The sequence below is a fragment of the Notolabrus celidotus genome, chromosome 18 (assembly GCF_009762535.1).
Source record: "Notolabrus celidotus isolate fNotCel1 chromosome 18, fNotCel1.pri, whole genome shotgun sequence".
In the NCBI taxonomy this organism is placed as follows: domain Eukaryota; kingdom Metazoa; phylum Chordata; class Actinopteri; order Labriformes; family Labridae; genus Notolabrus; species Notolabrus celidotus.
The window spans coordinates 27,593,008-27,619,250 of record NC_048289.1 but is presented as its reverse complement, the minus strand read 5'-3'; the positions used below and the strand labels follow the sequence as shown (position 1 = coordinate 27,619,250).

The 26,243-nt window shown below is 42.4% G+C and overlaps 3 protein-coding genes across 5 annotated transcripts in view; 2 read left to right on the top strand and 1 right to left on the bottom strand.

Moving 5' to 3' along the window:
• Positions 1-8,667: 8,667 nt before the first annotated feature.
• On the top strand, positions 8,668-13,044 carry LOC117830559 (zinc finger protein 569-like). Its single transcript, XM_034708741.1, has 3 exons — positions 8,668-8,908; positions 9,882-10,073; positions 10,448-13,044. Exons 1-3 carry the CDS (start codon positions 8,788-8,790, stop codon positions 12,829-12,831), a joined length of 2,697 nt encoding a protein of 898 aa, XP_034564632.1. The 5' UTR covers positions 8,668-8,787; the 3' UTR covers positions 12,832-13,044.
• Positions 13,045-14,507: 1,463 nt separating this feature from the next.
• Positions 14,508-19,614, top strand: LOC117830447 (zinc finger protein 709-like). Of its 3 annotated transcripts, XM_034708579.1 has the most exons (4): positions 14,508-14,534; positions 14,654-14,738; positions 16,483-16,656; positions 16,805-19,614. In XM_034708579.1, exons 3-4 carry the CDS (start codon positions 16,548-16,550, stop codon positions 19,081-19,083), a joined length of 2,388 nt encoding a protein of 795 aa, XP_034564470.1. In that variant the 5' UTR covers positions 14,508-14,534; positions 14,654-14,738; positions 16,483-16,547; the 3' UTR covers positions 19,084-19,614. The 3 variants fall into 3 exon arrangements, with proteins under 3 accessions (XP_034564470.1, XP_034564471.1, XP_034564472.1); XM_034708580.1 differs by having other exon boundaries at positions 14,510-14,738; XM_034708581.1 differs by lacking the exon at positions 14,508-14,534 and having other exon boundaries at positions 14,542-14,738; positions 16,483-16,650.
• Positions 19,615-20,975: 1,361 nt separating this feature from the next.
• The window catches only part of LOC117830180 (ankyrin-3-like), a 218,131-nt gene continuing 212,863 nt past the window's right edge, over positions 20,976-26,243 (bottom strand). The window contains exons 44-47 of the mRNA XM_034708181.1: positions 26,132-26,215; positions 25,720-25,965; positions 23,718-23,789; positions 20,976-22,424 (exon numbers count right to left, since the gene is read on the bottom strand). Coding sequence (XP_034564072.1) covers positions 23,742-23,789; positions 25,720-25,965; positions 26,132-26,215 — 378 coding nt within the window. The 3' untranslated portion in view covers positions 20,976-22,424; positions 23,718-23,741. The remainder of the gene's footprint in view (positions 22,425-23,717; positions 23,790-25,719; positions 25,966-26,131; positions 26,216-26,243) is intronic.

The following is a 26,243-nucleotide window of genomic DNA, read 5'->3' as shown; positions in this document are numbered from 1 at the left end:
TAGTAACCCTAACCCTAACCCTAATAGTAACCCTAATAGTAACCCTAACCCTAACCCTAGTCGTAACCCTAACCCTAACCCTAACCCTAACCCTAATCGTAACCCTAACCCTAATCGTAACCCTAACCCTAACCCTAACCCTAACCCTAACCCTAGTCGTAACCCTAACCCTAACCCTAATCGTAACCCTAACCCTAATCGTAACCCTAACCCTAACCCTAGTCGTAACCCTAACCCTAACCCTAACCCTAACCCTAACCCTAACCCTAACCCTAGTCGTAACCCTAACCCTAACCCTAATCGTAACCCTAACCCTAATCGTAACCCAACCCCCTAAGCCTAACCTTAACCCTAGTCCTAACCCTAACCCTAACCCTGACCCTAGTCGTAACCCTAACCCTAACCCTAACCCTAATCGTAACCCTAACCCTAACCCTAACCCTAACCGTAACCCTAACCCTAGTCGTAACCCTAACCCTGACCCTAACCCTAATCGTAACCCTAACCCTAACCCTAACCCTAATCGTAACCCTAACCCTAACCCTAACCCTAGTCGTAACCCTAACCTTAACCCTAACCCTAACCGTAACCCTCATAACCCTAAGCCTAACCCTAACCGTAACCCTAACCCTAACCCTAACCCCCTAAGCCTAACCCTAATCGTAACCCTAACCCTAATCGTAACCACAACCCTAACCCTAACCCTAATCGTAACCCTAACCCTAACCCTAATCGTAACCCTAACCCTAACCCTAACCCTAGTCGTAACCCTAACCCTAACCCTAACCCTAACCCTAACCGTAACCCTCATAACCCTAACCCTAACCCTAACCCTAACCGTAACCCTAACCCTAATCGTAACCCTAACCCTAATCGTAACCCTAACCCTAATCATAACCCTAACCCTAATAGTAACCCTAACCCTAACCCTAGTCGTAACCCTAACCCTAACCCTAGTCGTAACCCTAACCCTAGTCGTAACCCTAACCCTAACCCTAACCCTTATCGTAACCCTAACCCTAACCCTAACTGTAACCCTAACCCTAACCCTAGTCGTAACCCTAACCCTTACCCTAACCCTAGTCGTAACCCTAACCCTAACCCTAACCCTTATCGTAACCCTAACCCTAACCCTAACCCTAGTCGTAACCCTAACCCTAACCCTAGTCGTAACCCTAACCCTAACCCTAACCCTAATCCTAACCCTAACACTAACCCTAACCCTAACCCTAACCCTAGTCGTAACCCTAACCCTAACCCTAATCGTAACCCTAACCCTAACCCTAACCCTAATCGTAACCCTAACCCTAATCATAACCCTAACCCTAATCGTAAACCTAACCCTAACCCTAATCATAACCCTAACTCTAACCCTAATCGTAACCCTAACCCTAATAGTAACCCTAATAGTAACCCTAACCCTAACCCTAGTCGTAACCCTAACCCTAACCCTAACCCTAATCGTAACCCTAACCCTAACCCTAAATGTAACCCTAACCCTAACCCTAGTCGTAACCCTAACCCTAACCCTAACCCTAATCGTAACCCTAACCCTAATCGTAACCCTAACCCTAACCCTAGTCGTAACCCTAACCCTAACCCTAATCGTAACCCTAACCCTAATCGTAACCCTAACCCCCTAAGCCTAACCTTAACCCTAGTCCTAACCCTAACCCTAACCCTGACCCTAGTCGTAACCCTAACCCTAACCCTAACCCTAATCGTAACCCTAACCCTAACCCTAACCGTAACCCTAACCCTAGTCGTAACCCTAACCCTGACCCTAACCCTAATCGTAACCCTAACCCTAACCCTAACCCTAATCGTAACCCTAACCCTAACCCTAACCCTAGTCGTAACCCTAACCCTAACCCTAACCCTAACCGTAACCCTCATAACCCTAACCCTAACCCTAACCGTAACCCTAACCCTAACCCTAACCCTAACCCCCTAAGCCTAACCCTAATCATAACCCTAACCCTAATCGTAACCACAACCCTAACCCTAACCCTAATCGTAACCCTAACCCTAATCGTAACCCTAACCCTAACCCTTATCGTAAGCCTAACCCTAACCCTAATCGTAACCCTAACCCTAATTGTAACTCTAACCCTAATCGTAACCCTAACCCTAACCCTAATCGTAACCCTAACCCTAACCCTAACCCTAGTCGTAACCCTAACCCTAACCCTAACCCCAACCGTAACCCTCATAACCCTAACCCTAACCCTAATCATAACCCTAACCCTAATAGTAACCCTAACCCTAACCCTAGTCGTAACCCTAACCCTAACCCTAACCCTAGTCGTAACCCTAACCCTAGTCGTAACCCTAACCCTAACCCTAACCCTAGTCGTAACCCTAACCCTAACCCTAACCCTAGTCGTAACCCTAACCCTAACCCTAGTCGTAACCCTAACCCTAACCCTAACCCTTATCGTAACCCTAACCCTAACCCTAACTGTAACCCTAACCCTAACCCTAACTGTAACCCTAACCCTAACCCTAGTCGTAACCCTAACCCTAACCCTAGTCGTAACCCTAACCCTAACCCTAACCCTAACCCTAATCGGAACCCTAACCCTAACCCTAACTCTAACCCTAACCCTAGTCGTAACCCTAACCCTAACCCTAATCGTAACCCTAACCCTAATCGTAACCCTAACCCTAATCGTAACCCTAACCCTAATCATAACCCTAACCCTAATCGTAAACCTAACCCTAACCCTAACCCTAATCATAACCCTAACTCTAACCCTAATCGTAACCCTAACCCTAATCGTAACCCTAATCGTAACCCTAACCCTAATCATAACCCTAACTCTAACCCTAATCGTAACCCTAACCCTAATCGTAACCCTAACCCTAACCCTAACCCTAATCATAACCCTAACTCTAACCCTAACCCTAATCGTAACCCTAACCCTAACCCTAATCGTAACCCTAACCCTAACCCTAATCGTAACCCTAATCGTAACCCTAACCCTAATTGTAACCCTAATCGTTCGGGTTCGGGTTACGATTAGGGTTAGGGTTAGGGTTAGGGTTCGGGTTCGGGTTACGATTAGGGTTAGGGTTAGGGTTAGGGTTACGATTAGGCTTAGGGTTAGATTAGGGTTAGGGATAGGGTTAGGGTTACGATTAGGGTTAGGGTTAGGGTTAGGATTAGGGTTAGGGTTAGGGTTACGACTAGGGTTAGGGTTATGATTAGGGTTAGGGTTAGGGTTACGATTAGGGTTAGGGTTAGGGTTAGGATTAGGGTTAGGGTTACGACTAGGGTTAGGGTTATGATTAGGGTTAGGGTTAGGGTTACGACTAGGGTTAGGGTTACGACTAGGGTTAGGGTTAGGGTTACGATTAGGGTTAGGGTTAGGGTTAGGATTAGGGTTAGGGTTACGACTAGGGTTAGGGTTATGATTAGGGTTAGGGTTAGGGTTACGACTAGGGTTAGGGTTATGATTAGGGTTAGGGTTAGGGTTACGATTAGGGTTAGGGTTACGACTAGGGTTAGGGTTACGATTAGGGTTAGGGTTAGGGTTACGACTAGGGTTAGGGTTATGATTAGGGTTAGGGTTAGGGTTACGATTAGGGTTAGGGTTAGGGTTACGATTAGGGTTAGGGTTAGGGTTACGACTAGGGTTAGGGTTACGATTAGGGTTAGGGTTAGGGTTACGACTAGGGTTAGGGTTATGATTAGGGTTAGGGTTAGGGTTAAGATTAGGGTTAGGGTTACGATTAGGGTTAGGGTTACGATTAGGGTTAGGTTTAGGGTTAGGGTTACGATTAGGGTTAGGGTTAGGGTTAGGGTTAGGGTTACGATTAGGGTTACGATTAGGGTTACGATTAGGGTTAGGGTTACGATTAGGGTTAGGGTTAGGGTTACGATTAGGGTTAGGTTTAGGGTTAGGGTTACGATTAGGGTTAGGGTTAGAGTTAGGGTTATGATTAGGGTTAGGGTTAGGGTTAGGGTTACGATTAGGGTTAGGGTTACGATTAGGGTTAGAGTTAGGGTTATGATTAGGGTTAGGGTTAGGGCTAGGGTTGGATTAGGGTTCGGGTTGAGGTTACGATTAGGGTTAGGGTTAGGTTTAGGGTTACGATTAGGGTTAGGGTTAGGGTTACGATTAGGGTTAGGGTTAGGGCTAGGGTTGGATTAGGGTTCGGGTTGAGGTTACGATTAGGGTTAGGGTTAGGTTTAGGGTTACGATTAGGGTTAGGGTTAGGGTTACGATAAGAGTTAGGGTTAGGGTTACGATTACGATTAGGGTTCGGGTTAGGGTTAGGGTTAGGGTTAGGGTTGGATTAGGGTTCGGGTTGAGGTAACGATTAGGGTTAGGGTTAGATTAGGGTTACGATTAGGGTTAGGGTTAGGTTTAGGGTTACGATTAGGGTGAGGGTTAGGGTTAGGGTTACGATTAGGGTTAGGGTTAGATTAGGGTTACGATTAGGGTTAGGGTTAGGTTTAGGGTTACGATTAGGGTTAGGGTTAGGGTTAGGATTACGATTAGGGTTAGGGTTACGGTTAGGGTTACGATTAGGGTTCGGGTTGAGGTTACGATTAGGGTTAGGGTTAGGTTTAGGGTTACGATTAGGGTTAGGGTTACATTAGGGTTACGATTAGGGTTAGGGTTAGGTTTAGGGTTACGATTAGGGTTAGGGTTAGGGTTAGGATTACGATTAGGGTTAGGGTTCGGTTTAGGGTTACGATTAGGGTTAGGGTTAGGATTACGATTAGGGTTAGGGTTAGGGTTAGGGTTACGATTAGGGTTAGGATCAGGGTTAGGGTTACGATTAGGGTTAGGGTTACGATTAGGTTTAGGGTTAGGGTTAGGATTACGATTAGGGTTAGGGTTAGGGTTAGGGTTACGATTAGGGTTAGGATTACGATTAGGGTTAGGGTTAGGGTTAGGGTTACTATTAGGGTTAGGGTTAGGGTTACGTTTATGGTTAGGGTTAGGGTTCGGGTTCGGGTTACGATTAGGGTTAGGGTTAGGGTTACAATTAGGGTTAGGGTTAGATTAGGGTTAGGGTTAGGGTTAGCATTAGGGTTAGGGTTAGGGTTAGGGTTTTGATTAGGGTTAGGGTTACGACTGGGTTAGGGTTAGGGTTACGATTAGGGTTAGGGTTACGATTAGGGTTAGGGTTACGACTAGTGTTAGGGTTAGGGTTAGGGTTACTATTAGGGTTAGGGTTAGGGTTCGGGTTACGATTAGGGTTAGGGTTAGGGTTACGATTAGGGTTAGGGTTAGGGTTACAATTAGGGTTAGGGTTAGATTAGGGTTAGGGTTAGGGTTAGGGTTAGGGTTACGATTAGGGTTAGGGTTAGATTAGGGTTAGGGTTAGATTAGGGTTAGGGTTAGGGTTAGGGTTAGGGTTTTGATTAGGGTTAGGGTTATGATTAGGGTTAGTATTAGGGTTAGGGTTATGATTAGGGTTCGGGTTAGGGTAAGGGTTACGATTAGGGTTAGGGTTATGATTAGGGTTAGCATTAGGGTTAGGGTTATGATTAGGGTTAGCATTAGGGTTAGGGTTACGATTGGGGTTAGGGTTAGGGTTAGGGTTAGGATTAGGGTTAGGGTTATGATTAGGGTTAGTATTAGGGTTAGGGTTACGATTAGGGTTAGGGTTAGTATTAGGGTTACGGTTAGTATTAGGGTTAGTATTAGGGTCAGGGTTACGATTAGGGTTAATATTAGGGTTAGCGTTACTATTAGGGTTAATATTAGGGTTAGGGTTATGATTAGGGTTAGGGTTAAGATGAGGGTTATGATTAGGGTTTGGGTTAGGGTTTGACAAATGGAGGATCATACTCATCATGCATCACAGGAGCTTTTCAATCATCAAAGATCCCCGTCACTTTACTGACAATAGGGGTAAGCAAGGAATCTTTTCAATTTAGAATCTGACAGCTAGACTGAATCCTAACCCCAATCTTAACCCTATCCCTCACCCTAATCATAACCCTAACCAAAATTTTAACCCTAACCCTAATTTATCGATACTCGACTATTTGTTAACATCCCTAATAGGTACCTGAAAACTCATTAGAACCACAGTCGTAACATAGGATTCATTATTAATCGTGGCCGAATGATATAGTTAATGGGACTTGGGTTACTTTCAGTGGTAGGATGTAGAAAAAATGTGCAGTCCATTACTAGTCTCCAAGGCGATTATTATTGATTTGTTTGTAAACGTAATGAGTTTCACATGTTCTTCTAATTATGTTTCAGTACAGAGGAGAGGAGCATGAGGATGAGCTGGGTTGAGTAGTTATGGGTGTACATCAGGCCTTTCAAAATATTAAATTAACTGAAAATAATAAAACCTCATAACTGTAAGCTTCAACAACAAGACTCCAAGGTAGTTGGAAAAAAACATAAAACTGTCATTGTTTTGACTCTATTTAAAACCTCATGAGGTAAAGATATCATTTTGGCAAAGCTGGAGTGAGTTATGAATCATTAACTCTGCACCTGGCTGACCTTTAACCTGACATACGGCCATGACGTAGATCCACACGTCATGCAAATGTCTGCGTATCAGTCAGTGCACGTAAGGTCAACAACGTGAGCTGAACATTCAATATTTGCCTGTTTGTGTTTTACAGAATATGCACATGATATCTCTGACAAAAAAGGGAGTTGTGAAAAATATTTGTAGGTCGACCGCTGCTGTGTTTTTCAGCTGAGTGGGTCAAGTTTTTAATGCTGGGAAATAAAAGATAAGTTCCATATGGCTTCAAACTTTTGACTGCAAATGTGAATTTTCTGTTTTATTTACAGAGTTACTAATAAATGGTTTTTAAGAGCTTTTAAGGAATTTTAGTGCACAAGAAGTGTCTTATCATAAAATAGGAACACGCTGGTGCAATGGTGGATGCGCCCAAGAAATAAGAGATATGAAGAGATCATTATTGCATGTTTTTTCATGCATATGCATCATTACATATCAGGTATTTCAGGCAGATATTCTTTGGTGCAGATTAATGCAAATGTTTGCAGACATTCACGAAGTGCATGTGAGAATATACTATTTTGATTCATCCTTTAAAAACAACATAATTTTTTAGATTTCATTTTAAAGTCGCCGAATCTAATCATTGAAATCCGAGACACGTGCCTCCCAGCACACATTGACAGTGATACCCAGCTGTTACGTCAATACCTAGAATCAAACCACATTACAATGTTACTGCTTAAAATAAGGCTGGATCTAACTTTCACTGTCTGGTCTTGATGTTCTCATCTTTTCACATCAGTTGGAACAGCAAAAGTTCACAACCCTCTCTGTGCACAGAGTTTTTTCTGATTTAGCTCAATGGTTTTAGTCTTTTATATGCCACACTTTCGAGGAAAGTAACTGGAAAGGCCTGACAGGGTCTAATTTTATTCATGTGGCATGTTTTATGACAAATAAATTCCATATATTTAAATAACAGTACATGCTGCAACAAGTGATGAAACAAAACAGAAGATAGATGATAAATTAGATAGTCTTAGCTCAGAAAATCCATGGAATCCAGTAGTAGAAACCAGCAGGGACTGTTAATTGACCCTATCAGCAGACAATTGGGATTTCTTTCGCTTAGCAGGAAGGGACGTTTTCTCTAACCATTAAGGAACATTGATCATTCAGTTTATCACAAACATTCATATCACATCATTTGCAGTTTATGGTTTTAGATCATAGACTGTATATAAAATGGACGTAATCTTGCTCGGCTCGAAGTGAGGCTACCACAAAAACTGCTCCCCCTAGAGGCTGGCTGTCTCCCCCATGTATTTGAATGGGCTGCAGTCAAACTTAAAAAAATAAATACACGTGACGAATGTTTCTCACATCCGTATGCTGTGATGATATGTAGTTATTATTTGACTGTTTTGTGTTCAAGGCCTCTTTGTTCTGAAAAGTTTATTTTTCGTTCGTTATTAGAGATTAAAAAACAAGGTTTTACATCCGGGTTTACCTTGATTGACGTCGTAGAGAGAAACTCCGTAGGACCTTGGGACGCTATGCTGTAAGGCGGAGCTTGTTACTGTGGAAACACATAAATTCCCTACTGTGCAGACTCTTGCTGCAGAAAGTGTACAAGATGTCAGCGTTCTGGAACGGGATATTTTGGCCTCAAAACCGTACAATGGGAAAAGGCGGAGCGGACGCTGTCCATTATATACACAGTCTATGTTTTATACCAGGTATGAGTAAATGTAAATGCTGTCGAACAAATCTATCGTAGTACAAGGTTGGATATTAATCGAGGAATGTGATATGAAATACTTAAAAATTAAATTAAATTAAAATAAAATCAATCAATTAAATACAATCTAATAAATAGAAGATATAATCAGATAGAATAAAGATAAAGTAATAAAAATGATGCCAAAACAATAGTCATAAAAGTAATAATAATTATTCAAAGTAAAATTGATCGTGTATTTTATCAGAAATACCTTCAATTTTAGTAGCATGTGCTATTATTTGTAAGTGAAATGTGTACTTTGAGGTTTACTAAACACCCACAACTAAAATGTCTCAAATAGAGGAGTGAAAGGAGATGGAAAGTAAAGCTGTAATACTATTTATGAACACAAGGGGGCAGTGTTTTCACAACCAACTGTAAAGTCAACCCAGAGGGGGGCACTAAAGCAAATTACATGGATGCTGAATGCTGCAAAACACCAACGAAGGAGAAGAAGGAGAAGGAGAAAGCTTGCTAGTCGTGTAGTAAACTTCTGCACAGTGTTTGTATGAGCAGAAATAAAAGAATGAAACTTTAAACACTTCATGATGTGTAACCTGTCGGTCCTGAGGGCGCTGGTGGAGGAGAGACTGGCTGCAGCTGCAGAGGAGATCTTCAGCTCTGTGGAGAGGATGATAACAGAGGAATGGAAACTAACAGTATCAGGTACAACAACAAAGCATGCCTCATGAGCTGTTAGATTTTATTCAGTTTATTATTATTATTATGAAGGCTGACATCTTTCATGCATTTAATTGTATGGGATATTTTTTCTATTTTTCTCCTATTGTTCAATTTAATACACAGAAAGGACCAAAATATGCATCAAGGCAAATAGACAAAAATATGCAACAGTAAACTTGAAACCAAACTTTGATGGTATAGGATGATTATTGGATATTTTTAGATAACATTTATGTTAAATATTTAAAATATGCATGTATGTGAAAGTGTTTTTATCTTGCACTAAACTGGTTCCTTCTTCAACTCCTTATGATGAAACACAAGTTCAGCTGAAATGTTGTTTCCTGACATAATATTGTCTCTAAGAAACATTTGCGCTGCAAGGAAAGAAGCTACATACAAATTTACATTATTTACGGTATGGTAGATTAATCCTGAAGACATCAAAACTATGAAATAATCTGGTTTTGCCATAATCTGGATTACAACAGTAGTGAAATAGGGCTATCCATTGTGTGCTAACCCTACCTCTGAACAACACAACTGATGGTCTCAAACACATTAAGAAGGCAAGTCATTCTACAAATGAACTCTTGACAAGGCTCATGTTAACTAGAAACCAATCCAGGAGACCACTTCATGAAGCAGACTGAGAGAATACCACGAGTGTGCAAAGCTGTCATGAAGGAAAAAGGGGGCTACTTTACAGAATCTAAAATATAAAACATATTCTGCTTTGTTTAACACTTTTTGTGAATTAAATAATTCCATATATGTTCTTTCATAGTTTTGATGTCTTTGGTATTAATCTACAGTGTTTCAAATAATTACAATAAATACAAACCCTTGAATGAGAAGGTGTTTCCAAACTTTTGACTGGTAGTGTATATGTTGGATTTTATAGAATCGTTCTGTTTTTCTTTATGTCAAATGTTTACCTCTCTCTTTCCTGCAGAGATGTCAACTGTACAGCAGAGAGCAGCTGTACACAAGCGTTTGTCAGAGGTTGCAGATGAGATCTTCAGGATCCTGGCGGTAATGATTGGTGAAAATGAGTCTGAGATCTCAGGATTCAATGAAGAGGTCGCTTATCAACAGGGACTGCTGGACACCACAATCAAAACAGAGACAGATGAAGACATCACAGGTACGTCGTGCATGCAGTAATGTTTATATTGCAAGAATTGTTGCATCATCACAGACGTTATTAGGGATGCATGATAGTGATAATGGCTGAGTTAATGCACAGCTGAGATTTAGTGGGTAAAGATACATATATATTAATATTATACACTTACCAAATCTTTAAATTAGTGAGCACCTTTGCAGCCATGGAAGTCGTTACATACTTGAATGAATTTATGGTAATTTTAAATCCCTTTTTAAGCATTCACAAAATGTATTTTGGGTGTTCAGTGCTCAGTGCATGATAGAGGTATTCACTTCCAGTGTGCAACAGTTTAATAGTTTATTTTGCTTTGTCCTTTTCATGCAAGAATGTCCCTTTCCCTTTCCCTTCAGAGAGACTCTCCGGTTCAGACTTAGAGCGAGACATTTCATCTGAGCAAGAGGAGAGAAGTAGCATCTTTGAGGTCCAGGAGACTCTGAGTCTGCAGCAGATTGAAGACATGTCCACAGAGACAGACTCTGAGTTGATCCACGCTAAGCCCTCACATCTTCAGCAGAGAGCAGAAAGAACACTCCCAGCACTCATTTTTCAAGTGAAGAAGGAAGAAACTGATGATTATGAAGAATACCACCTGAAACCTCTCGAAGACAACGTCTGCAGGAGTCACTCAGAGGAGAGACGGATGGACGCAGAGAGCTGTGATGCTGAGAGCAGAGAGGGTGAAAGTGAGGGAACTGACGTTTATGATGATAATGATGATGATGATGAAGACTGGGAGGCTAAAAAAAGAACTAACAAAGAATCGCACAGGCAGAAGTTTTACTGTAAAGTGTGCGGGAAGTCTTTCTCTTTCAGAGGCTCCTTCATAAAACACGTGAAAAAAGAGGAGGATGATAAAGACATCTGTGGAGTGTGTGGGACACGCTTTGAGTCTAATGAGAGCTTGAAGCTTCACCTGCAAACGTACAGACAAAAAAATGACTGTGAGGTTTGTGGTAAAACATGTGTCGGCCCAAAGCGCCTGGAGATGCACATGAGGGCGCACACAGGAGAGAAGCCGTACACCTGCAGCGTCTGCGGGAGAGCCTTTGCTCAGAAAGGAACCCTGAAGGTTCACATGTGGGTCCACCTCAAGGAGCGGCTGGAAGTTTGCAGCATCTGTGGACAGAGCTTCAGCCCGAGTCAGAGATCAGAACAGATCCCAGATCTTTGTGGAGTCTGCGGTGAACATCGGGACTCTGATGAGAGCTTAAGGATGCATTCAGAGATGCAGAACAACAACGTGAACCCGAGCAGGGATCAGACTGAGACCTTAGATGCTGAGAGGAAAGATGGAGATGTTGACAATGATGTTAGGGAATCCAACAGAGTAGAAAGTGATGCCCGAGGCGTGAAGACTCAAAAAGAGGCTATAAATATGATCCTGAACAATTTCTGTAAAGTGTGTGGGAAATCTTTCGGCTTCAAAGCTCGGCTCATAAAACACGTGAGAGATGAAGAGAGGGATGGAGATGTTTGCGGTGTGTGTGGCAAACATTTTGAGTCTAAGGAGAGCTTGATACTTCACCTGAGCGCTTACATCCCGACAAATGACTGTGAGGTGTGTGGTAAGAAATTTGATGGCCCAAAACACCTGGAGATGCACATGAGGAAGCACACGAGAGAGAAGCCGTACGTATGCAGCATCTGCGGGAAAGCCTACGCTCTAAAAGGAACCCTGAAGGGACACATGAGAACCCACAAGGGAGAGATGATGTGCGTCTGCAGCGTGTGTGGTCTGAGCTTCAGACGGACTCAGGGGTTTAAACGGAGACCAATAGTGTGTGAAGCTTGTGGAAAGCATAAGGAGAGCTTGGAGAGTGAAGCACACAACAGCACTGAGGAGGGAAGGGAGAGTGAACCATCCAAATATGAGGCCCAAGAATTGTACAAACTGAAAGTTGCAAGTCCACAGTATTTCTGTAAAGTGTGCGGGAAGTCTTTCTCTTTCAGAGCCTCCTTCATGAAACACGTAAGAAAAGAGGGGGATGATAAAGACATCTGTGGAGTGTGTGGGACACATTTTGACTCTAATGAGAGCTTGAAGCTTCACCTGCAAACTTACAGCCAAACAAACGACTGTGAGGTTTGTGGTAGAAAGTGTTTTTCCCCACAGAACCTGGAGGTGCACATGAGGACACACACGGGAGAGAAGCCGTACGTCTGCAGTGAGTGTGGGAAAGCCTTTGCTCAGAAAGGAACCCTGACCAATCACATGATTACCCACTCAGGTGAGAAGCCGTACTCCTGCGCAGTGTGCGGTCAGAGCTTTAAGTCTAAGTGGTATTTGAGGATTCACATGAGCACCCACACGGGGGAGAGGCCGTTCCCCTGCGGCATCTGCGGGAAAAGATTCAGGCAGAAGGGGGGTTTGACGGCACACATGCTGCTCCACACGGGAGAGCTGAAGCACGCCTGCCTCGTGTGCGGGAAGAAGTTCGTGGCGAACGCCGCGTTGAAGATCCACATGAGGTCACACACGGGGGAGAAGCCGTTCCCCTGCAGTGTCTGCGGGAAGAGATTCAGGCAAAGCGGGGGGCTGACGATTCACATGAAGTCCCACACGGGGGAGAGGCCGTTTGCGTGTGACGTCTGTGGGAAGAGCTACAAGACGGGCCGTTTGCTCAACACACACATGGGAAAGCATAAAGGTGCAGAGAACCACAGCTGCAGTGTTTGGCAAAAAGTGCAAGTCGAAGGAGAATCTGAAGAAACACAGGAAGACTCACAGAGATGAATCCACCATTCTTTGATGCTCAGATTGTGTGAGTCTGAAAAAAGACGACATAAAGTTAGTCAATTCAACAAGATAATTTATTCTAAAAAAGAAGGATGCTACTCAATTCTGTGTTAAAAATAAAACATGATGTTACCTTGCGCTCCCACTTATCTTGTATTGTTTGAGTCACACACATGTTGCTTATAATAAACCAACAGTTCAGGAAACATCTGATTTTGTCATTGCATGTTTATTTATGCCTCTTCAACTGATGTGTGAAATAACTAGGGATGGAAGGATACACTCAACCCATGATTCGATTCCAGTCCTGATATTTGATTCACTCATGGTTCTCTAACGAATTTAAAGACAACTGTCTTGAACTCCAAATTTGAATAATTATTATTTTTTAATTTTTTTGATTTATCCTGTATTTAACCAGATGAGTCCCATTGAGATCAAGACCTCATTTACAAGGGCGACCTGGCCAAAAGGTCAGCATCACACGTCAAAATAAATAGCACAACTCAGCAACATGGAACATATATACAGACAGTATGTAGAAGCAAACAATAATTTAAAAGTGCAACTTATTTTCAAGTAAAGTGCAATTTTATTTCAATTCTCAGACATGGACAGTTGCAGTATAAATGTATTCTGTTATATTTCTCTGTAAACAAAGTAATCCTTTTCCATGTGTGTTCTGTGACCTGTGTTTTGTTTTGTAATTGTCATTATATCATATGATTTGTAGCTGTGAGGTTTTAATGTCTTACTGTGTCTGTGTTGTGTAGTTACCTGCCTTGGGACTATGGATGAAATTTATTAATAATAATAATAATAATAATAATAATAATAATAATAATAATAATAATAATAATAATAATAATAATAATAATAATAATAATAATAATGGGGTGCTGGTGGCCTAGCGGTCTAAGCGCCCCACATATAAAGGCTATAGTCCTCGTCGCAGGGGTTGCCGGCTCGATTCCCGGCTGGTCGACCATTTCCTGCATGTCTTCCCCCGCTCTCTGCTCCCCACATTTCCTGTCTCTCTTCACTATCCTATCAAATAAAGGCAAAAAGGCCAAAAAATATAACTTTAAAAAAAAATAAAATAATAATAATAATAATAATAATAATAATAATAATAATAATAATACTTTTTATTTATAAAAGCGCTTTAAAAGTTTCTCCAAGACACTTTACAGGAAAATAAATTGTACAATAGAAAAGCAAAGGAGAACAGTGCATTTGGTGAGTGAGGGAGAGTATCTGAGGTGTTGGGGGAGAGAGCTCCAGAGAGTAGGGGCAACGACAGAGAAGGCCCTGTCCCCACGGGGGGGGGGGGGGGGGGAGCATCTGTGCTAAGTCCAGCACATTTACATTAATGCTCAATGCATTGATGTTGATTAATGTGCATTGTCCCAACTCAATAAACAAATAAAATAAATAAATATGGGTTTATAATATGACTGTAAGTTGTAGTAAACAATAACAATGTAATATAATATATAATGTAATAAGCAGATTGGGGTATAGGCTGTGTGTGGACATATGTGTGTGTTTTTTTTAGTTTAATGTGTATGGGATTTTTACTCTGACTCACTCCGGAGCAGCAGGTGGCGCTACTGCGTCAATAACCTGCATTCCAACCGCAGTAAACCACGAAGAAGAAGAAAAGAAGCAGAAGAAGAAGGAAACCGGAAACTGCAGTGGTTTGTCGGTTTTTTTGTTTAGCTCACATGATATTTAGTGAACTTCTCTTCTAGTATAAGAAATAAAGAAGTTCACAAATTAAAATATAATTAAAATATAATCTTTAACCCTCCATGAGGTGTAAACTGACGGACTGAGGGCGCGCGTGGCTGCAGGAGAGATTCAGCTCTGGAGGATAATAGAGGAGAGGATACCAACATCAGGTTAGTTCACTTATAACAGCCTGTTTTTAATAATAACCTTCACTTTATAAGACATTATGAATATATATCTATATCCTGATGGCTACTGTATTTGAGCTGTTTAATAAATGAGGTTAGAAACAGCTATCACCGAAGTGTGTGTAGTAGTTATTATAATCATTGCTTTAACATTTATGTATTTATCTAATCCATCTAACTCTGACTTATTTATAACTTTTATTTCAACTCATACTTATTTTATTAATTTTATTGTATTTATTTTAGTGTATAGTGTTTTATTATAATTTTGTGAAGCACTTTGGGCTGCATGTTAGTGTGTAATTAAGGTGCTATATAAATAAAGTTGAGTAATGTAATGTTACACACAGAAAAGGACCGAAAACAGACATAATGCCAAAAAAAGTGGCACTAAACTATGTAAAAAAATAGTCAAAAGTATCTTTGAACATATTCAATTTGGTCTGGAACAATTGCTGTATTAAACTGTCACTGCACTGTGTACATAGGCTGTTTTTATAAAACTGTATTTTATTATATTTTATTGTATTTTATATTTAAATTTAGATATTTAACAGCTGGAAGAGATAAACAGCATCTCGTTTTTCCTGTATGTCTCGTATATATATAGAGCAAATTGACAATAAAAACCTTTGAATCTTGAATCTTGTATGATAAATAGGCCTTATATGTTTGCAGGATTTGGAAAAACATGTCCATGCATTTATCTTCAGTAGACTCGACTACTGTAACGGTGTCTTTACAGGTCTCCCTAAAAAATCCACCAGACAGCTGCAGCTCATACAGAATGCTGCTGCTCGAGTCCTAACAAGGACAAGAAAAGTGGATCACATCACTCCAGTTCTGAGGTCTTTACACTGGCGACCGGTCTGTCAGAGAATTGATTTCAAAATCTTACTGTTAGTTTATAAAGCACTAAATGGTTTCAGGCCAAAATACATTAGTGACCTTCTGACACATTATGAACCCTCCAGACCTCTGAGGTCATCTGGGACAGGTCTGCTTATTGTCCCAAGAGTTAGGACTAAACGTGGCGAGGCATCCTTCAGTTTTTATGCTCCAAATATCTGGAACAAACTACCAGAGAACTGCAGGTCCGCTGCAACTCTCAGCTCCTTTAAGTCAAAGCTGAAGACTTTTCTGTTTGCTGCTGCTTTTAATTAAATCAAATAATTATTTATTTCTTAAACTGTAACTTTTTATTCTTGACAATCTAATATGATTTTACGACTTTTAATGACTATTTTTAATTTCAGCGAAATGTCTTTTAATGTTCAACTGATTTTTTAACTGTATTGATCATTTTATGTAAAGCACTTTGAATTGCCTTTTTGCTGAAATGCGCTTTGTAAATAAATTTGCCTTGCCTTGCCTTGCTTTGGGACACTTAGCTCTTTGCTGATATGTTTTTTCCTGACATAATGTTGTCTCATAGAAACATGTTTGCTGTATGGAGGAATACAGCTATATAAATACATAAATATATGTTAAATTTGATAAAAAAATGCACCCTTCTGGCATTTTAACCAAATCCACAGCCTGCAGTGACTTTATATGGACACAAGAATTAAAGAATTTAGAAACTCATAAACACAAAATTCAACTTTGTGGGCTGGGCTCGTGATTTTAGCTTTGAAGCACTAAATATTCTTATTTTATCAAAGATAGATTATACTTGCAAGTTCTGTTTTATTATATCAGATGTTTTCTTTCCTTCTTCCTGCAGAGGTGTCAGCTGCACACAAGAGGCTGTAAGAGGTTGCTGATGAGCTCTTCAGGATCCTGGAGGTAATGATGGGTGAGAACGAGTCCGAAGTCTCAGGATCCAACAAAGAGGTCGCTCATCAATGTCGACTGCTGAACATCACAATCAAGACGGAGGCAGATGTAGACGGTAAAGGTTCGTTATGCATACGTCACTGGTTATGTTTTAGGAATCTGTGCTGCATGATACGGATGTCATAACCCAGCAGCTTCCATCCAGTATTTCCATACTGTACCTTTAATTGGTTATTTTGCAATGAATTTCTCTTTCATTTTCCCTTCAGAGACCCCCTGTGGGTCACACAGTGAAGACATGTCTACAGACTCTGAGTTACTCCATGCTAATCCCTCACATCTTCAGGAAACACAAAGAGCAGAAAGTACACTCCCGACTGTGGTGGAGATAAACAGTTTTCAAGTGAAGAAGGAAGAAACTGATGACTATGAAGAATATCATCTGAAACCTCTCGAGGACAACGTCTCCAAGAGTCCCGCAGAGGACAGACGGATGGACGCAGAGAGCTGTGATGCTGAGAGCAGAGAGGGTGAAAGTGAGGAGGATACGAGTGAAAGTGAGAAAACAGACGACAGTGATGATGATGATGATGCTGAGGGTGCTCAAGCTGCTCAAAACAAAGCTCCGATCCAGCAGAAGTATCGATGTAAAGTGTGCGGTAGATCTTTCGGCTTCAAAGCTCTGCTCATAAAACACGTGAAGGAGGAAGAGAGGGATGCAGATGAATGTGGTGTGTGTGGCAAACATTTCGAGTCTAAGGAGAGCTTGATGCTTCACCTTCAAACGTACATCCCAAAAAATGACTGTGAGCTTTGCTTGAGAAGATTCGACAGCCTAAAAGACCTGGAGGTGCACATAAGGCGGCACACGGGAGAGAAAGCGCACATCTGCGGTGAGTGCGGGAGAGGCTTTACTCAGAAACTCGCCCTGAAGGGACACATGATCTCCCACAGGAAGATGATGAGGATGCTGTACATCTGCAGCGTTTGTGGTCAGGGTTTCAAACCAACTGCGAGCTCCAAGCAGTACCCGATGCTGTGCGAAGTCTGTAGCGAACATCTGGACTCCGACGAGAGCTTCAGGATCCATTTGGAAGTAAACCGCAAAGGAAACACGTACTGGGATCAGACAGGTGCTGAGAGGAAAGCTGGCGATGTTGATGATTCGAAGAGGGAAACTGACGGAGCGGATGGTGAGACTAAAAGCCTCAGCAAACGAGGAACTGAGAAGTATTACTGCAAAGTGTGCGGGATGTCTTTCTGCATGAGAGCCTCGTTCTGGAAGCACGTGATGGAAAACGAGAAGGATACGGATATCTGCGGAGTGTGTGGGAAACGTTTTGACTCCGATGAGAGCTTGAGGCTTCACCTGCAAGCATACATGCCAGTAAAGTCCTGCAAAGTGTGCGGGTTAAAGTTTGACTGCTTGTATCGGATGGAGATTCACAAGAGGACGCACACTGGGGAGAAACCTTACATCTGCATGTGTGGGAAAGCCTTTGCGATAAAGAAGGGCCTGAAGAGACACATGCAAATCCACACCAGGGAGAAGATGTACGACTGCCTCATGTGTGGTCAGAGCTTCAGACACATCCTGGGCTTCAAACATCGCCCGGCGTTGTGTGGAGACTGTGGAGGAAACCCTGACACTGGTGAGAGCTTGGGGGCGCCCGCAAAGATAGAAAATGAAGAAGACACGGGCGAGGAGCAAACAGGAAACACTGACGCTGGGATCTGTGACGCTGAGAGTGAAGCACGCAACGGTGATGAGGGGGAGAGGGAGAGTGAACCCTCTGAGAGTGGGGCTCAAGGGTCGCACAAACATAAAGAGCAGCAGTACTCCTGTAAAGTGTGCGGCAAGGTGTTCTGCCGTATATCCTATTTCTTGAAGCACGTGATGGAAATCGAGAAGGATACGGATATGTGTGGAGTGTGCGGGGAACATTTCGAGTCTCATGAGATCTTAAAGGTTCACCTGCAAACCCACATCCCGATAAAGGAGTGCAAAGTCTGTGGGAAAGAATTCAGAAGCCCCGCTCTGCTGGACGCACACAAGATAACGCACACAGGAAAGAGGTCGTACATCTGCAGCGAGTGCGGGAAAGCCTTCTCAGGAAACAGCATACTGTTGAGTCATATGCGCAGCCACACGGGGGAAAAGCCATTCGCCTGCGAAGTGTGCAATCAGGGTTTTAGGAGTAAGCCGTGTTTGAGGAGTCACATGAGAACCCACACGGGCGAGAGGCCGTTTCCCTGCAGTGTCTGCGGGAAAAGATTCCGGCAAAGCGGGGTCTTGAATATACACATGCGGCTCCACACGAGAGAGTTCAAGCACGGCTGCATCGTGTGCGGTAAGAAGTTCAACACCAGCTCTGCGTTGAAAGCTCACATGAGAACCCACACGGGGGAGAGGCCGTACCCCTGCAGTGTCTGCGAGAAAAGATTCAGGCGAAGCTCGGCGCTGAAGATGCACATGAGGACCCACACGAGGAGACAGCATAAAGGAGGGGAAACCACAGCTGCAGGGTCTGTGACAAAAACACAGTAAAGACTCTCAGAGATGAAGACACCGTTCTTTGAAGATGAGATTGTGAATGGTGCACACACTGTACGAAATATGCAGAATGCAAGAAGGTTCCTGGTTCAAAACCTCAGTCTGGGCAGGAACCTTTCTGTGTGGAGTTTGCATGTTCTCTAACAGCATGCATGGGTTCTCTCCGGCTCCTCCCACAGTCCAAAAAGATGCTTGATAGGTTAATTGATGACTCTAAATAGTCTGTAGGTTTGAGTGTGTGCTTGATGGATGTTAATCACTACGTCCCAGCCCTGTGATTGGCTGGCGAGTTGTCCAGGGTGTACACCGCCTCTCGCCCAATAAGAGCTGGACTAGGCCACCCGCTGCAAAAATATGAGTCATATAATGGATGGATGGATGAAATTGCAGTGTGACAAAAACAGCTTTTTATAATTTGTATGTTCAGATTTTTGTGATATTGATCCAACAACTTGTCCTGTATTATAAGTGACATGAACGGTGCTTGAGTATGTTTTTGTAAAAACAATAAATGATGAAAATGTCTCTTTTTGTCTCGACTGCTTATTCATAAAAACCTGGAAAATGTCTCTACAACTTGGATGTGGAATACCTGCGTGTGCCAACAAATTTAAATTTGAATTTAATAAATACCTCTAGAGGCAATAAGATAGTGCAGCTTGAAAATAAGAGACTTGAAGAGTAGCAACAACACTGAATTATACAGACAAACAAAACAAGAAAAAATGGGATATCTAAAAACTATTGAAATTAACAGGCTGATAAAAAATGAATGGAAGTTATAAGGATACATTTTGATAAAAGGATATGAATACTCCCGTTATCACTTACCTTAACTCTTCCTGTCCCATCAAAGTTACTAACCATAGACCTTTCTGGAGTCCCTGAGCTCCCTTGTCCCGTAGGTTCCTGCTGCTGTGGACGTGCCAGACTCCAGCTGCTAAAACTACTACTAACCGTCTCACCACTATCATCTCTCTCTCTTCAACCCACTCTCCAACACAGTCTCAGCAGATGTGTGTCTAACATGAGTCTGGTCCTGCTGGAGGTTTCTGCCTGTTAAAGGAAGTTTGTCCTTGCCACTGTAACTTGCTAAATGCTGCAAAGTGCTCTGCTCATGGTGGATTAAGATGAGATCAGACTGAATCCTGTCTGTAAGATGGGACTGGATCTTATCCTGTCTTCATGTTGGGTCTTTGTTAATAATTTGACACAGAGTACGGTCTAGACCTGCTCTGTTTGTAAAGCATCTTCAGATAAAGTTTGTTGTGATTTGGCGCTATATGAATAAATAAAGATTGATTGATTGAATTCTTCCTCTGGGAGTGTTACTTTGTGTGTAACATAAGCGCTCTCTGCTGGGCAGAGTTGAGGGCTGCGGTCCATGCGTTGACTGTAATAAGCTCTGCTGAAATATGTTTAATTGAATTCGTTTTTTCTTGAGGAAATATATAAAAAATTTAGAGTGTCACATTTTCCATGTGCAGGTCAAAAGAGACTTATTTTTGTGTATTTTGATCTAATATTCTCAATTCTTCAAGGAAAGCTTTTATTGTGAAATAGAATTTAATAAATGTCATGTTTGATGCTTTTCCTTCCGTTTGACAAATAATTTCTGATTAAAATCACAAATCTTTGGGGCGCTGGTGGCCTAGCGGTCTAAGTGCCCAACGTACAGAGGCTACAGTCCTCATTGCAGGGGTTGCAGGGGTCGCCGGCTCGATTCCCAGCCGATCCACCATTCCCTGCATGTCTTCCCCCGCTCTCTACTCCCCACACTTCCTGTCTCTCCTCAGCTGTCCTATAAAATAAAGGCAAAAAGGCCAAAAAAATCTAACTTAAAAAAAAAAAATCACAAATCTTTGAAATCAACAGACTCACACGTCTTCAGTTTAAACACAATTTATTTTTCTGCTTAAATAATTATTACTTGGATCATCCAGTGTAGGCTATATCGGTTCATCATACATGTTGGTACCAGATTTTTCATCAACATTGGATGCTTTGGGTGGTTTCGTATGAAAAAAGACAAACAGGAAGAAAAAAAATACACAGGAAGAGAAAGCAGATTTGAAAGAGCTTGTGATCAATACTGTGATTTAGTGATGAAGTTAGTAAAAAGGAGCCGATTCGGGGCTAAAAATGAGACTCTGTTCTCATGTTATTATTACAGGCTTCAATGAATTAAAAGTAATCAAACCTTCAAAATAAAAACAATCCCCCTTTTTAAAACCACAGCAGAACTAAAAGCTTGGACAAACACTTCCAGTATGCATGAAGACATTTTTCTTTGACACACACACACACACGAGGGCTGCGAGCAGATTTGAGATTAGTCAAAGTTTTTAGTCTCACAGAAGCGTCCTGAAGCGGCAGAGTGAAGCCCCTGTGGAGTGTGACTGATTTCATTTTCATACCAAATCAAATCAGCGGCAGATGACGGGTGTTTTTGGTTATTATGAGTGCTCACGAAGACAGAAGTACCATGAAACCCTTTTTCTCTAATTGTGTTACAGTGCTTGGAGTTAGGCGCGGAATAAAGGAAGGCGTTAAAAATAAAGTGACGTCACATGCAGCAAAATATCTTTTCTCTGAAGACGGAGAACAGAGCAGGAAGTCTGCTTCAAAGAAACGTCCTTTGTTTTTAAAATCAAGCAGTTTTTTTTTCTTCTCTCCGTTCTTTTTTGCACGCAGCTTTTTTCTGTATTCATGTGGAAGAGCATGTCAGGTCACACACTCAAGGCTGCGCAAACAGTGTCGACCTCTGGATACAAACGCAGCGACTCTGCAAAGCTTCAACGCAAATCAGTGCATAAACAATCTGTGAAGCTACTGATTTTTTTTTTTTTTAGATTTTATACAGTGTCATTTATATACAACAAAATCACCCATTTATTATTATATTTCATTTTTAAAAAAAGAACCACATGGTACACCCCCATACCGAGGGCCCAGGAGGAAAAAATAGACCATATAAGGCGAGTGTCTGAGAGAGTGAATCACACGTCTTCCTTTTTTTTGTTTTAGTTTTTCTCCTGTTTGTGCCGTCTTTGGTCACAGACGCCTTTCCGTTTGTCAAAGATAAGAAAGTTCCAGATCACGTCCATGCGTGTCCTTCCACGTTGTTTCCAACTGTGAGTGAGTTTGAGTGACATGCTCATGCGAAATCAAAGAAAAGTAACTTGTTGTTTTGTTTTTTTTACGGTCGTCTTGCTGAAAACCATGCGATGTTAAAGTGAAAGCATCAGACACGATGGTGGTCGAGTTGACGAGGCTTCCAGTTCCTTTTTCCTCCCAGGGTGTGTTTGTGGTGTCGCAGGTGGACGTTGGTGGACCTGGAAGGTAAAGACATGAAAAGCTCCAGTGTTAGCTTCTCTTCACTGGCTCCCCATAAACTCCAGACTAGAATTTAAAATCCTTCTTCTGACCTACAAAGCTCTTCATGGTCAGACCCCTTCGTATCTTAAAGAGCTCATAGTGCCCTCTCACCCCTCTGGGACACTACGCTCCCAACATGCAGGCCTGCTGGTCCTACCTAAAGTTTCTAAAAGTAGTATGGGAGGTAGAACCTTCAGTTATCAGGCACCTCTCCTTTGGAATCATCTACCAACCAGGGTCCTGGAGGCAGACACCCTCTCTACTTTTAAGATAAAGCTTATAGTTAGAGCTGGCTCAGGCTTGGACCAGCTCTTAGCTATGCTGCTATAAGCTTAGACTGCCAGGGGAACTGACACACTAGGAGACTGTCTCTCCCTCTTACTTTAGCTCTCCCTGTCCCATTAAAGTTAGTACCCATTGACCTTTCTGGAGTCCCTGAGCTCCCTTGTCTCGTAGGTTCCTCTGGATCTCTGCTGCTGTGGACGTGCCAGACTCTGCAACAACTACTGCTATCCGTTTCACCACTATCATCTCTATCTCTCTTCATCTCCCTCTATCCCTCTCTCCAACACGGTAGGTCTCAGCAGATGTGTGTCTAACATGAGTCTGGTCCTGCTGGAGGTTTCTGCCTGTTAAAGGAAGTTTGTCCTTGCCACTGTAACTTGCTAAATGCTGCAAAGTGCTCTGCTCATGGTGGATTAAGATGAGATCAGACTGAGTCCTGTCTGTAAGATGGGGCTGGATCTTATCCTGTCCCATTAAAGTTACTAACCATAGAACTTCCTGGAGTCCCTGAGCTACCTTGTGTCGTAGGTTCCTCTGGATTTCTGCCATAGACGGCCTGCTGCTGTGGACATGCCAGACTCCAGCTGCTTCAACTACTACTACCAAATCACCACTATCATCTCTGTCTCTTCATCTCCCTCTATCTCTCTTTCCAACCCCAACACAGTCTCAGCAGATGTGTGTCTAACATGAGTCTGGTCCTGCTGGAGGTTTCTGCCTGTTAAAGGAAGTTTGTCCTTACCACTGTAACTTGCTAAATGCTGCAAAGTGCTCTGCTCATGGTGGATTAAGATGAGATCAGACTGTCTGTAAGATGGGACTGGATCTTATCCTGTCTTGATGTTGGGTCTTTGTTAATAATAGAACATAGAGTATGGTCTAGACCTGCTCTGTTTGGAAAGAGTCTGAGGATAAAGTTTGTGCACGGATCTGTGGGGATTGAAGAGATAACAGCGGCGTCTCACCTGGTTTATTTGAGAGCTCTACTGTTACGATTGACCCTTCTTCCCTTGTTTCTTGGTGGCGCTGTCTCCAGGCTTTGCAGACGAAAGAAAAGGAGGGAGAGAAAAACAGAAGTTAAAGTCAGAGAGATTCAAACACAATGTGTGATTTAGTCGAGATCAACATCAGCGTCAGGCAGCGTGCTGGAAGAGAGGCGAGTTCAGGGAGAGAAGAGGAGGTTAAATTACTACTCATCACACATGCTGTCATCAAGACGTGTTAAAACAGAGGGGAAAAAGTTATTTCTTTGTTAGTAAAACATTTCAGGGTTAGTAAATCTGAAGCTCAATCAACAACAAGGACTGTAGCACAACTTGTCCACAGTGAGGTCTGACACAGAGGAAACACACAGCACAGAACTACAAATGCAAACAGACAACAGAGTCATCCTAATGACCCCGCTACATTTCTACGAAGCAGGACACAAACTGCAAAGTGTTATTCACACAGCACACAGCTCAGATCAGACCACACAGCATGAGCCGGATGCTACAGACCTGCAGAGCGGAGTATGATAACTAATTCTGTTTGAATGAATCCTTTGAGTTATAGTCTTGAACGCCTCAAGAACACATCAAGGAGCATTGGCAGATTTTTTTAATTTCTTGCTTTGACCTGACATAAAGTTGGCTCTTAAAGGGTTCAAACCTAGTTTCTGTAATTTTTTTTTAGCTAGCTATAAAGAAGATGTGCAAAAGTAAACGTACTGTACATGAATGCTAACTTCCATCCAGAACTTTTAAGTGAAAATCTGGAGTCTGCATCCTCCTCCTGAAAGAATGTAATGTCTAAATAAATAGATATCTGCATAAAAGTGCCCTCTTAGTTTTCTTTTTTCTTAACTCAAAGTTCAATGGTTCATTCTTGTATCTAAAGTTCAAGTGGCAACCTCTGGTCTTAAAATATGAAGCCCATGCAGGAGTGCTAAAAACTGGGGTGCTGGTGGCCTAGTGGTCTAAGCGCCCCACGTTTATAGAGGCTATAGTCTTCGTCGCAGAGGTCGCTGGCTCGACTCCCGGCCGGTCGACCATGTCTCCCCCCGCTCTCTACTCCCCACATTTCTTGTCTCTCTTCAGCTGTCCTTTCAAATAAAGGCAAAAAAGCCCTAAAAATCTAACTTAAAAAAAAAGAAGTGTTATAAACTGCAGTTCATTAAGTGTCCACTAGAGGCTGGCTGCAGAAACGCCAGAAAACACATACACACCCATTCAAAGAAGACGATCTTTACAGCAGAAATAAACGTGTTTACAGCCTGGTTCAAAACACGGTTTAGGGGGTCAATTTTTTTTATAACTCGTTATTTTTAAAGATTTTAAACTTACAAGTTTTGCCCAAATAAGGGCATAACTGACTTGATTGACAGGCGGGCACCCTGTTGCTGTTAGCAAAACGCTAAAGGCCCGCCACTTTACCTCACACTAGCTTGGACGAAGTTAGGTTGAGTTCAGCATTTCCAATAATGCACCTGCTGACGATTGGCTTCAAAATAACGCTCAGGAACAGATGGGTGACGTCCCGGATTCTACATCCATTTTTTATACTGCCTATGGTGGAAACCCACGGACATTAAAGTCTTAACCAGAAGTCCTTCATTGCAAAACGCTGGCTACGACAGAAGCATGAAAACTTTGGGTTTCACTTCGTCAGAAACCAGTAAGTGACGTCAGAAAGACAACGTCCATGTTTAATACAGTTAGCTAGTCTTCAAGAACTTTCAGCTGTGTCTTTGACGATCTTTCAGAGGAGCTAGTTCACTTCATCTCTTTGTTAATTTGTGCTGGCCAGTCCCTCCCTCTGTTTGTCTCCTCTCTACTGTAAATACATTTTATATTTGAGTCTCAGCTAAGTCAAGTTTTGATCATGCCTCATCGCTCTAGAAGATGTCAGTGTCTGTATGATCACAGCTTCATGCAGGTGTGAGTGAAACAGTAAAGCTAGACTACGTCAGGCGGTTTTGGTGTCAACCTCAGATTTCCCTCTCTGGGTCTCCCCTCCAGACTTCTCAGCCTTGTTGCCCTGTCGAGAGCGCTTCCCTCTCTTCTTGCCCTTCCCTCCTGAGGCTCCTCCTCCTGTTGAAGGAGCAGCGTCCCCTCCACCTGTTCCTACACCAACACCACCACCAACACCAGCTGCTTCTTCTGCAAGAGTGTCGCTCTCACTTTCCCTTCTGTCGTCAGTGTTGTAAACACGACGCACCACCTTTCTGATCACCTGTAGGGGGCAGAGGCATGTGAGGAAGAGGAGGAGGGAAACAATAGACAAGTGGATGTGTCAATGTTTGAAGTATGGGATGTTGGTGGATAAAAACAAAAACTGTGTGTGTGAAAGGTGAAGGATAAGGATGCAGCAGGTAATGAGGGAGGAAGAGGATGGTTACTTTTCTGGTGACCAGATTCCCGTCTTCGTCTGTGAACTGCTCCTCCGTCACAGACTCTCCAGGAATGTTTTTGGCCTCCTCTCCCTGAGGTGAAGGTTTGAAAGATGAGGTT

Bases quoted from the DNA above. Each gene is read 5' to 3' on its own strand.
- LOC117830559 (XM_034708741.1), top strand. From the start codon at position 8,788: ATGATGTGTAACCTGTCGGTCCTGAGGGCGCTGGTGGAGGAGAGACTG. The intron at 8,909-9,881 runs GTACAACAACAA...TCTTTCCTGCAG, and splicing joins ATGGAAACTAACAGTATCAG to AGATGTCAACTGTACAGCAG. The intron at 10,074-10,447 runs GTACGTCGTGCA...CTTTCCCTTCAG, and splicing joins GACAGATGAAGACATCACAG to AGAGACTCTCCGGTTCAGAC.
- LOC117830447 (XM_034708579.1), top strand. From the start codon at position 16,548: ATGATGGGTGAGAACGAGTCCGAAGTCTCAGGATCCAACAAAGAGGTC. The intron at 16,657-16,804 runs GTTCGTTATGCA...TTTTCCCTTCAG, and splicing joins GGCAGATGTAGACGGTAAAG to AGACCCCCTGTGGGTCACAC.